Genomic DNA, 12,950 nt, shown 5'->3' with positions numbered 1-12,950 from the left:
CTGGGAACGCCTCGGAGAGCTGGATAAAGTGGCTGGGGAGAGGGAAGTCTGGGCTTCCTTGCTAAAGCTGCTGCCCCCGCGACTCGACCTCGGATAAGCAGATTTGAATTGAAATACAAGTGAGTTTGAGTTACTAGCGTGGTCATGAAACTAATTAAACTGCACTGTAAATGAATATTAAGAGCTGCATAAACAAAGATCATTATTCTCAGTTTTCACTGACATTGTAAGAGAGGTTTGAATGTAATCACGTTTATTATTGTGGTCGTGGTATGGCGTCATGTAGACCTGCATTACTTCACATTAAAGTGTGATATAGAGTTTTAATTGCTTGTAGACAAATAGTTTGGTCTCTGTAAGTGCCTGTCCACCCATCAATTGTGAAAAATAAACAATAACTTGAATTGTATCGCCTATTTTTGAAAATGTGTCTATGAGGGAGACATTTTGGACTTCCCATACTGTTACGTAACAATGAAGCTGTTTACATAATAACCGCCTCACACCTTGTTACCCTGCCCGCTATGATGCACATACACACAGTATAAATGTATGAGACACTTGGGAACTGTTTTAAATTGTAAAAAAAAAAAAAAAAAAAAAAAAATACACAATATTTCTTTTTTTTAGAAATGAACTAAATATTAGTAACTGCTCTTAGTCTGATGCAGTGCAGTTTTAGTCCACTCTAAAATACAATCACAACAATAAACAATTACAAACTACCTCTCTGAGGGTGTCAGTCAATCTTTTTAGTTGTGGTAGTAGTAGCTATAACAAAATGATGATAACAATAATAATAATAATAATATGGTAGCAGCTTAGATTTATACTTTATAAGTCTGTATTAATATTACTAAACGTAGGAGCTCTTGTACAAGATGTGTTACGATTGTGCTGGTGTACCTAATGGTGTGGCATGTTAGTGTACATACTGAAAATGTTTAACCATAGTGATGAATGCTAAATTGGATCTCATCTTTATTTAGAACCAGTGCTAAAAATAAAGCAACACTTGGACAGATGAAAGTGAGCTAAAGTGGAGCAATGGACTTTTGTGATGAAAGTTTCCTTCTTGTGTTTTGGCACGTTGAATGTGATCTGTGGTTGCGAGTGTCCAGATGTATTTTGCTGTATTTATTTGTAATTGGAATCATTCGGCTACAATTATTTGAATGTGGACGTGAAAAAAGGAAGTGGCTTGCAACAAGAAAGCTTTTATTGTTTTGCTCTCCATTCCTGACCTCACAAGTGTTTACAGCCGGCTCTCCTTTGCGCAGCCTCTTTGCCACTGGCTTGGGAATCATTCGGTAAAGGAGGTCATCTGTCTTTTTCATCTCATAGTCCAGCATCTTCATGCTCTCCTCTAGCTTGCTGGACTTCTTTTGCTCCTGTATTCACAGTGGAGGACAGTAACAAGATGAAAAAAAAAGTTTACATGTACAGTGATTTAAAAAGATGGTAGATCCACAAGTATACAATGTAGCTTGCTCTTTAAAAGGAGGAACCTGGATGAGTGCTCTTTTCAGCTCCTCTGACTGCTGTGTACCTGCCAGCACCAAATCTCTGCTGGAGTCGTGCATGCTCAAGTCATTGATGTACAGTCCAGTTTTAAACATAGCACTCAGGCTCTCCATCCTGCGCATGCACACAAACAAAATTAAAGAGTGGGGGCAGATGAACAAAATGTGACAGTGTTGGTATATACAATGTGCAAGTGAAAATTGAGGTACTCATCACAGCAAATGCATTAGCAATTATGAGGATGAGGATTTCATTTTAGTCAATAATAATATCATTTTATTGGGTAAGGAACTGTATTTGGTGAATTAAAGTTAAGTCAAAATGTATAACAAGCCTCATTGAAAGACAATTGAACCATGCAGTGCCTGTATTTGTCACATCCCTTCCCTTTTGATATACACTTTATATTTTTTGTTATCAGGTTCTGTTGTTCTGCTGTTCTCTCTTTTCACCAACTGCATTGACAACAAATATCCATTAGAATACAAATAAAGTTGATCAAACTCTGTTGTTCCACAGCAAAACTGTTCCAGGACAAAAAGACATACAGATCTGAAGTAGTGCATGACTAAGCAGCCAGCCAAAAAGGAAAGAAAGAAACATCCATCTATTTTCAACACCGCTTATCCTGGTTAGGGTCGCGGAACGCTGGAGCCTATCCCAGCTGATTTCGGGCGAAAGGCAGACTACACCCATCACAACTGGTCGCCAGTCAGTCGCAGGGCACATATAGACACGGAAAACCATTCGCACTCACATTCACACCGTCACTGAGTGGGAACTGAACCCACGCTGCCTGCACCAAAGTCAGGCGAGTGTACCACGACACCATCAGTGACAAGAAAGAAAAAGAAAGAAAACAAACATATGATGGAGAATTAGGAGCACACAGAAAAGAACATTTATAAATTAATAATCCTACAAGTAAAAAGTCAGAATTTTACAAAAATAAAGTCAAGATTACAAGAAAAAAAATCTGAACTTTACAACAAGGATGTAATGTTGCAAGCATGAAGCCCACCCATGTTAAGATGAGGACTGTTGAGCTTTCAAGTTACCTTCACATATGAAAATAGTATTACATTTAAGTTTGTTACGGTAAAAGGTATTCTCATAAGATTATGACTATTCTTGTAACTTAGAACTTTTAGTTTTATTTTGTTTTCATTTCAGTGTAGCCCTAATGCGATGTTATACCCTATAAACGTTTAAAAACAGTGAAATGCCCATTACAGCTTCATTTGTAGGCATGAGTATGTGTTCATGTGGGATATTGTCTTTGCGTGTGCTCATGAATGTGCATGTGTGTGTGTGTGTGTGTGTGTGGAATTCTTACACAGGTGTTCCAAGAAAGATGATAGACTCCCACTCAGGCATGTATCTCATTTGTCCTTTTAGCTTCAGGCATCGGCTCCCGTCCCCCAAGCTCTCCATGGCATTAGCGCTGTTACCATCTAAAACAGAACATGATGAAATGTTTACTAACTAAAACTTCACACTGCTGTTTTAGTTTCAAACAAGTTTCTTTTGTGTGTGCGCTCTCGCTTTGTGGGAAACAGAGGTCAAAACCTTTGTAATCGTCTCCAATAATGGACTGAAAAGCCATGAGCTCCACGTCCACATCAGCAGAGCGATTGGCAGTTTCATAGTCGGAATCTGTCGAGCACAAGATGGAGCTTCAGAAAAAAAGTGATGACAATTCTAAGACCCCGTGATTATAGTACAATGAATCCCCACTTATACACTACACCACCAGTCAAAAGTTTGGACAGACACTTTCGACACGCTTTTTTGGAACGTGTTGCAGCCATAAAATTAAATTAATGATTATTTGCTAAAAACAATCAAGATTATCAGTTTGCACATTCAATATCTTGTCTTTGTAGTGTATTCAATGAAATATAGGTTGAACATGATTTGCAAATCATTGTATTCTGTTTTTATTTGTGTTTAACACAACATCCCAACTTCATTGGAATTGGGGTTGTACAAAAGTTGTACTTTGTTGCCATCTTGTAGCATCTATTGACAATTCTAAAACTTTTTGTGGGGGGCGGGGGGTGTCAATGACTCCCAGATTTTCACTGTTCGCAGCAGGGCTCAGTCCCTAAGGTATTTTTGTGTGTGACATTGAGGTCGTTTGACTTTCTTTTCACACCCCCTAACAAACACACATTCTCAGTGAGGAGTTCTACTAGTATCAAACGCTTCCATTTCATCCTAAACTCTCAAGTCTTTATCAGTACTTTTCAGGGTCAAGAAAAGATTAGTTTCTACTCCAAACAAAGTGAAATGGATTGCGTCTTTCCTAAAGCGGGGTACACACAAACCAATAATGGGGTAATGTTTGAGCATTTTCCCTCCCCTGCGATCAAACTCAGCAAATGCCCGGTTCTTGGATGTCTCTGAAAGATTATACTGAACAATTATCAGTTACCAGCAGAGGTTACTAGTAACAAACTACATTTACGCCGTACTTTTACTGAAGCAACTTTTTGGATAAATTGTACTTGTCAAAGTAGTTTTATGAAATACTTTTTATTTTTGGTAAGAAACGCTACTTTTACACCATTACATTAGCTTCTGCTCACTACTTGCATTTTAATTTTTTTGCTTTTAGCGATTTTCTTTTTTTTTTAGTATACACCACAGACTACCAACACACACGGGTCATTCCAGAAATGGAGGCCGTTTTTTGTCCCCCCATGAAATTTCACATAATCGATGCGCAAAATACAGAAACATGCACTTGTAACTGTAGTTGTAGTAAAACTGATTCTTAAATAGTATTTATAATAGCAAATAGATCTTGAGAACCCCCTAAAATCATTTGTATTTTTCTGTACAATACAGGAAAACGAACTTTACGTCCCACACAGGTATACACATATACGGTACATATATATATAATACACACATGCATAACATACACATGCACACTAACGCACGCACACACGCAGCCGACCCACACACGCACACACAAGGGGAGTGGACAAGCACAGTGAGATAAGCACGAAGACCCTGATGAGCTATACACCAGCAGGGACCCAGCACTGACTCACCGGTACCAAGAAGAAGACAGAGAGCGCAGGATATTATTATTATAATTAATTTATTAATTATTAATTTATTATAAATAAGCAACATGTTCATAATTGTGTCCAGAGACTGTGAAACACAAAAAAAACGAAGAAAATGACCCTTGGTTGGGAAAAGAACAACCAACCTCACCAATATCCGAGTGGGGCACCAATTTAAATAGCAGTATACTGTATATCCACAAATTAATGCGCCATTGTAAACCATAGTCCAGCTTCTGGCACTTACTATGAAATAAAGAAACATCATAAACAAAACATTTACATCAAGAGATTAATTTGATATAACAGTTTGCCATTATAAATGCATATCATAGTGTATGTATCTCCAGCCATTTGTTACTTATTTAAGAGTGACATATGACTCAATACAGTTTTGTAATAACTGGCCAGATTCTGCGAAACTGTGGCTGCTCAATCCATTGCTATAAATTCCAAATTGTCTTTCAGGCGGCAGTCCATATTCAACAATTTAACTTCGTATAATTCGCTTTGCTGCAAATATTGGAGGGTATCTGATTTCTTCAAATCATATTCCACCTTAAGTTTATGAAAATTTAACATTTCTCCATCATTAAATATTAGAGTATGTGACCCAGCTCAGCAAGATTGTTTTTCCCATCATGCATCATTGTTGATCGGTTTCCCACCAACCATGAAGAAGGATTTTTTTTTTCCATAAAGGACAGGAGGGCAAGGATAAACCGTTAATTTTAAGTTGTCTATGTATTGCTTTAGCTATTTTACATGTAAATGATATAATAGTTTTTGCATACATTCATCAGGTTTAGAGTGATAGCAAAAATAATTTAAAGAAACATTTTTGCAGTTTTCAGCTATCATTTTCTGCTCCAGCCACTTCCAACCATCCACATCTGCTTCATCTCTTATAAGCCCGGGATAATGGGTATAAACCATTATATGTAAATAATATGCATACAAATCTGGTATCACTAATACACTGTTAGTCCAAGGCTAATTCTTTTTTAAATCTAGCCATAGGATCATCGAAAATGTATTAATGCAGCCCTATGGGGGCACTTGCCAGTGTAAACTGTAGGCCTGTCCCAAGCCCGGACAAATGCAGAGGTTTGCGTCAGGAAGGGCATCCGGCTTAAAACTTTGGCAAACAAATATGAGCGTTCATCCAAAGAATTCCACACCGAATCGATTGTGGCCCGGGTTAACAACATGCATGACATCCTGAGTCATTCGGCATTCGTGTGTCAGAGAATTTAAATGATTAACTTCTCAAACTTCAGTACACCCAGAATTCAGCTGCCCGCTTGCTCATTCACACCCGCTGCCAAAACCACATCACCCTGTCCTTCAGAAAGTCCACTGGCTCCCCTTTCCACAACGCACGCAGCACAAAGTCCTTCTACTCACTCACAAAGCTCTCCATAAACAAGCCCCCTCCGACCTTTCTGAACTCCTCCACCACCACACCCCCTCCTGTAGCCATCGCTCCTCCGACAACCTTTCTCCAACTCACCAGAGAAAGCATCAAAGCTGAGGGCGGACACAGCCTTGGCCATCTCTGCTCCCACTCTCTGGAATCTGCTCCCAAAACCCCTACGCAACTGCGACATTCAAATCTCTCCCACCTTCAAATCTCCACTGAAAACCCACCTCTTCCAAACTGCTTTTAACATATAAATATGCAATGTTTTTTTTACAATCTTTGTATTATCCATCCATCCATCCATTTTCTGAGCCGCTTCTCCTCACTAGGGTCGCGGGCCTGCTGGAGCCTATCCCAGCTATCATCGGGCAGGAGGCGGGTTACACCCTGAACTGGTTGCCAGCCAATCGCAGGGCACATACAAACAAACAACCATTCGTACTTACATGCACACCTATGGGCAATTTAGAGTCTCCAATTTATGCATGTTTTTGGGATGTAGGAGGAAACCGGAGTGCCCGGAGAAAACCCACGCAGGCACGGGGAGAACATGCAAACTCCACACACTCCACATTGAACCCCACTCCTCAGAACTGTGAGGCTGACGCTCTAACCAGTCGGCCACCGTGCCGCCTCTAAGCATTTTTTTTTTGTAAAACGTCTTTGAGTACCCTTGAAAAGCACTCCATAAAATGTATTATCATTATTATTTTTAATTACCCAATACCTTTAAAACTCTGTCTTGAACACATGTTCAGGATCTTCCCTTCAAAACAAAAACGGCTTTTAAGTCAAGTCAAAGTCATCCTAGGGAGGCAAGATGGTGAAACAACGAGAGGCTCTCTGGTATTCAACTATAAGCATGGGGGACAATGAAGAGCCACCTGCTTGAGCTAAAGAGCTGCTGGCACAGGTTATGTCCATGAAAGTTTGACGAATTGAGTAACTCAATGAAGGAGATCAAAAAAGACACCCGAGCCATCGTGAAAGTGGAAAAACGCATCAGGTATTTGGAGGACAAGCAATCCAGCCAGCAGCGAGCCATACAAGAGAGCGTAAAAGAGATACAAAATTTCAAAGCCAAAGTGTCTTACCTGGAGTCACATGGCAGGAGTAACGACCTGATCGCGTGGGCCTGGAGGTGGGCTTACTGGAGACCGGTGATACTACTAAAGATCCAGGACAAGAGTTGGCAGCGATACTGCACTACATTTTTGACTGGCGTGCGCCCGAGGTGGACAGGCATCATGAGTTCTTTCACCTGCACTCTGACCCAGGATAACGTATATCGTGCAGCTGTTGAGATGGAGCGATAAGCAGCTCATTCTGGGCGCCGTGGCGAAGAGAAAAAAAAAAGTCTTGGACAGGTAAAACTTTCCAGGTGTTTCAAGGTCTTCCACCTGATATCCAACAAAGGAGAGTGGAGTATGCAGACAAGAAGAAGTTACACAGAGCTGGAAACCGCCATGGGTTGTTATTGCCTGCAAGACTAATTGTGACTATACACGATAGTGAAGAGCAATTCACCTTAATTGTGAGACTTTTCTGTAACTTCTAGTTATTTACCACATACCATACAGTAAAATAGTTGAAAGTGATTGTACAGTAAGTAACTGTAGTTTCCACTGCATCATGGGATTTTGGTTGACATCACCCAGAGAGTAACTGTATTTTTTTTTAAATTGATGTTAATTACTGTAAAATAAAAAACCTTGGCACAAAAATACAGTAACATACTGTATATCAATTTGAAATTTCACTCAAGCAGGATTTAATAGACTTGGACAAACTCAGTAAAGTACTATCAAGAATTCTATTGTGAAATTACCATTTCACTGTATTATTTCACCATCAAATATTGTATTAGACAATTTTATGTGATAACACAATACATTTCTGGAGGCGCCAATTGCTAGGCTAAGTTTGATAGCAGCAGCAGAATTGTGGTTCCCTGCATGCATTGCACCATGCAATGTTGAACTGTCGCCGTAATGCGGACTCTAATCCTTAATGTCCATGAACATTACGGATTAACGAAACATGAATGTCGTGTGTTTATGTTACCCATAGTTTGTTGAGTGTATTTCTTATTTAACTCCAGTGATACATTTATGTTGCACTTTGTTTTCATGAAACTCTGACTGTGGGTTGAGTGCGATATAGTAACAACCCAGTCAGTTCTGCAGCATGCAAAGTGAAGCTAACCGAAAATAAACTAAACGTTACATGGTGATTTATCACCCGAGTTAGATACAAGAATGTACTTCCTTGTGATTGCTCAGTTTGGCCTACTTCTCCAAGCCAAAAGAGCTCCCATTTTCCTTGTGTGACCAATCAGCACCACAATGAATAAAAACATCAATCTGCTGTCTGAAACATTTTTAGTAAATTTCATTTCTTCTCTGGTGGGGGGGAGTCGATTTTTTTGGGGGGGGGGGGCAAGCCCAGAGCTGGGGTGTCACAACTTATATGTCAAATATAACAGATAAAGTAAGTTTCAAATAGTCTATTTTTGGTATGGGTTTATTGCTATGCCTTCCTTTAGAAGGTTGGGCCAAACATGCTACGACAAATAAAATGGCTTCTGTTTGAACTGGAAGAATCAAATCATAGGATGTTTATTCCCCGTTTTTCTTCAAAACACCCACACAAAATAAAAATAAAAATATCTAATAAATAGTCAACCATCTTAACAAATGGTAGTGCCTAAATTGTTCTCCAATTCTGGAAAGACCCCATCCATCCATCTTCTACCGCTTATCCGAGGTCAGGTCAGAAGCTTTAGCAGGGACGCCCAGACTTCCCTCTCCCCAGCCACTTCATCCAGCTCTTCCGGGGGGATCCCTAGGCATTCCGAGGCCAGCTGGGGGACAGACGTGCCCGGAACACCTCACCAGGGACGCATCCGAATCAGATGCCCCAGCCACCTTATCTGGCGCCTCTCAATGTGGAGGAGCAGCGGCTCTACTCTGAGCCCCTCCGGGATGGCAGAGTTTCTCACCCTATCCCTAAGGGAGAGGCCGGATACCCTGCGGAGGAAACTCATTTCGGCCGCTTGTATCCGGGATCTCGTTCTTTCGGTCACGACCCACAGCTCATGACCATAGGTGAGGGTAGGAACGTAGAGCGACCGGTAAATTGAGAGCTTCGCTTTTTGGCTTCGCTCCTTCAACTACAACGGCTTACTACAACGGAACGATACAAAGTCCGCATCACTGCAGATGCTGCACCGATCTGCCTGTCGATCTCCCGTTCCATTCTTCCCTCACTCGTGAACAAGACCCCAAGATACTTGAACTCCTCCCGCCTTGGGGCAGGATCTTATCCCCGACCTGGAGAGGGCACGCCACCCTTTTCCGACTGAGGACCATGGTCTCAGATTTGGAGGTGCTGATTCTCATCCCAGCCGCTTCACACTCTGCTGCGAACCACTCCAGTGAGAATTGGAGATCACTGTTTGATGAAGCTAACAGAACCACATCATCTGCAAAAAGCAGAGATGCAATTCTGAGGCCACCAAACCAGACCAGATAAAAGTTATGAACAGAATCGGTGAAAAAGAGCAGCCTTGGCAGAGTCCAACCCTCAACGGAAAAGAGTCCGACTTACTGACGGCAATGCGGACCAAACTCTGACATTTGTCATACAGGGACCGAACAGCCCGTATCAGGGGGTTCGGTACCCCATACTCCCGAAGCACCCCCCACAGAACTCCCCGGGGGACACGGTCGAACGCCTTCTCCACAAAACACATGTAGACTGGTTGGGCGATCTCCCATGCACCCTCGACGACCCTGCAGAGGCTGTAGAGCTGGTCCACTGTTCCACGGCCAGGACAAAAACCACACTGCTCCTCCTGAATCTGAGATTCGACTTCCAGATGGACCCTCCTCTCCAGCACCCCTTACCAGGGAGGCTGAGGACTGTGATCCCCTGTAGTTGGAACAGACACTCTGGTCCCCTTTCTTAAACAACAATTCAGGAAGACGTTTTCCCTTGCCCGGATGCCCCCCTCTGGAGCCAGGCCTCAAAGGCGAGCACCTGGTGGCCGGGCCTGCACCAATGGGGCCCGACCAGGCACAGACCGAAAGAGTAATGTGGGTCCCCCTTCCCATGGGCTCACCACCTGTGGGAGGGCCACAGGGGTCAGGTGCAGTGTGAGCTAGGCGGTGGCCGAAGGCAGGAAAGACCCATATGTCCTTTTAGTTCCTCGTCATTATTGGGGTCAGGTGTGTGACCGCAGGAAAACGACAAGTAAGTGAGCCCTTGCCCAGCAGACACACACTGTTTAGATGGCTTCCACTCTTACTCTGGACTCGGTTGTGGAGATTCCGCTCTCTTTTCACAGGTTCCTTGGACATGATCTCAAACAAGTTGTTGGGATGAGAGATGATCTATGAATACACAACACACATGTGGTCAACACTCGCAGTTATTGTGCATTACAGGCTACTAGTCCATGAAATGTGCTGAAGACAATGCCAAATTTTCCACTTTGTTAGGTACGAGTACACGGGAACTGCTACGTCACCATGTTCCATGTGAACTCCACCAGGGGACGAGCCAACAAGAAGGCATCATTGATCTTCTTTCCATCTAAATCAGGGAAGACTGTAGAAAGTCCTGAGCCAACATTGTGCACCACCATGTCCTGGAGACTCAAAGGAATTATTCGCTTTTAATCACGATACATGGCCTTGTTCCAACATATTACCTGAGTCCATGCATGCAGCTTTTACCTGTCTGAAGACAATGTTGAAGGGAAAGACCTCAAAGAAGAAATCAGAGGTGATTGGCAGAATCTCCTGCTCTTCCTCATCCTCCTTCATGATGTAGCGGTAAGCAGAGTTGTCAAAGTTCAGCCTGAAGGGACACAAAATCATTATCAAAAGTACAGCCTCCTCCCACTAAAGGATATAGTCGTGGCAAAGAAAAGAGGTTACATACCTGTATTGCAAACTCAAGATGTGCCATGTTTCCGACTAGACTGAATGCCGTCATGAATGAAAATCAACAAAATGTGACAGTCGACAAGTTGACTATAATGCATCGACATTTAAAGACTGTAGTCAAGTAATCATTAATCACATATTTTAGGGATCTCATTTTACAATCGACAATGCTATGGAACACAAAGTCAGACCGGAGAAAAACATGCGCTAATTGTAACAACTACATTCGGTGTACTGCTGAGTTATATTTTCAATCTTCCATTCATACATCCATTTTCTTCCGCTATTCCGAAGTCATGTCGTGGGTGCAGCAGCTTAAGCAGGGAAGCTCAGAATTCCCTTTTGTCTCAGAGGGCCTCCTCCCAGTGGGAGGTGCCTGTAACACCTCACTAGGGAGGCGTCTGGGGGGCATCCTAACCAGATGCCCAAGCCACCTTATCTGGCTTCTTTTGATGCGGAGGAGCAGTGCCTCAACTCTGAACCCATTCCGGATGACCGAGCTTTTCACCCTGTCTCTAAGGAAGAGCCTGGACACCGTGCGGAGGAAACTCATTTTGGTCGCTTGTATCTGCGATCTTCTTCTTTCGGTCATGACCCACAGCTGACCATAGGTGAGGGTAGAAGTGTCGATCGATTGGTAAATTGAGAGCTTCGCCTTTCGACTTAGCTCCTTCTTCACCACGACAGACCGATACAGAGTCTGCATTACTGCAAACGCTGCATCGATCCACCTGTCGAGCTCCCACTCCAATATTTTCAATGATTTGGTTTTTATTTGTTTCTATGCCAGTCCATTGAAATATGTCTTTACGTGAAACCAGTATGTTGTACAAAAGAGATTGGAGACCACTGCACTGTGCTGAAACAATATGAATGACGTCATTGATTAATCAACTTCAACTCAACTTTTATAATGTTAGTCGAACACAACAATTCTTTTGTCATTCAACCTTTAGTAAATCCTACCACATTTTCGTTTCCAGCTACAGACTTCAATTTGTGTAGATAGTTGTACAGGTAGGCTACTTAATTTAACTATCATAATAATGATGATCCGTGACAGAAAATTAAGGGGAGCACGGAGGTATAGTGATTACCACTTCCTTAGTTCGAACGTTTGCTCAGGCCCTCCTGTGTTGAGTTTGTATGTTGACCTCGTGCTTGCTTTGGGTATCCCGGCTTGCTCCCCCATTCCTAAAGCATTCCTGCTAGGTCAATTTAAGACTACATTGTCCATAGGCAGTGATGGGAAGATTACTTTGGAAATGTACTTGGTTACAATTACAAGTTACGCCGTTGAAAATGTAATAGTAGTAACTTTTTCAATTACTTTCTCAAAGCAACCAATGAATTAAATTTGATTACATTTTGATTACTTTTCTTAATTTTGAATGAATGAATCAAAAGGACCCTTGGATGTTTCCTCTAACAAAGTGGATTAAAACCATCCATGCATCAATTTTCTACCCCGCTTATCCTCACTATGGTCGCGGGTATGCTGGAGCCTATCCCAGCTATCTGTGGGCAGGAGGCAGCGTACACCCTGAACTGGTTGCCAGCCAATCACAGGGCGCATATGAATCATTCACACCTACGGGCAATTTTGAGTTTTCAACTAACCTACTCTGCATGTTTTTGGAATGTGGGAGGAAACCGGAGAAACCCCACGTAGGGACATGGTGAACATGTAAAATCCACACAGGCAAGGCTGGATTCGAACCCAGGTCCTCAGAACTGTGAGGCGGCTGTGCTAACCAGTCGTTCAGCATTCCGCCGGCTTAAAACCATAGATCATTATTTTGCAAATAACCAGATATTTGTTTTGTACACAAAATACATAAAACTTTGAAATGTAAATACTAAGTATTTTTGTTGCATTATATGTGTACAGCATGTGGAAAATATATCCATTTTTCCATCCATTTTCAACACCGCTTATCCTGGTTAGGGTCACGGGGCGCTGGAGCCTAT

At 42.2% G+C, this 12,950-nt stretch overlaps 1 protein-coding gene across 4 annotated transcripts in view; it reads right to left on the bottom strand.

Annotated features, from left to right (window-relative positions):
• The window catches only part of LOC133484642 (soluble guanylate cyclase 88E-like), a 35,155-nt gene that overhangs the window by 9,987 nt on the left and 12,218 nt on the right, over positions 1-12,950 (bottom strand). For all 4 annotated transcript variants that reach the window (XM_061787537.1, XM_061787539.1, XM_061787540.1 and 1 more), the window contains 7 exons: positions 10,767-10,890; positions 10,559-10,678; positions 10,337-10,421; positions 3,094-3,180; positions 2,861-2,978; positions 1,509-1,638; positions 1,245-1,391 (listed from right to left, as the gene is read on the bottom strand). In XM_061787537.1, the coding sequence (XP_061643521.1) occupies positions 1,245-1,391; positions 1,509-1,638; positions 2,861-2,978; positions 3,094-3,180; positions 10,337-10,421; positions 10,559-10,678; positions 10,767-10,890 (811 nt within the window). The remainder of the gene's footprint in view (positions 1-1,244; positions 1,392-1,508; positions 1,639-2,860; positions 2,979-3,093; positions 3,181-10,336; positions 10,422-10,558; positions 10,679-10,766; positions 10,891-12,950) is intronic.

This window comes from Phyllopteryx taeniolatus, chromosome 10 (genome assembly GCF_024500385.1).
Source record: "Phyllopteryx taeniolatus isolate TA_2022b chromosome 10, UOR_Ptae_1.2, whole genome shotgun sequence".
Lineage (NCBI taxonomy): Eukaryota > Metazoa > Chordata > Actinopteri > Syngnathiformes > Syngnathidae > Phyllopteryx > Phyllopteryx taeniolatus.
The sequence above is the reverse complement of the archived record's forward strand: the minus strand, read 5'-3'. Positions and strand labels throughout refer to the sequence as shown.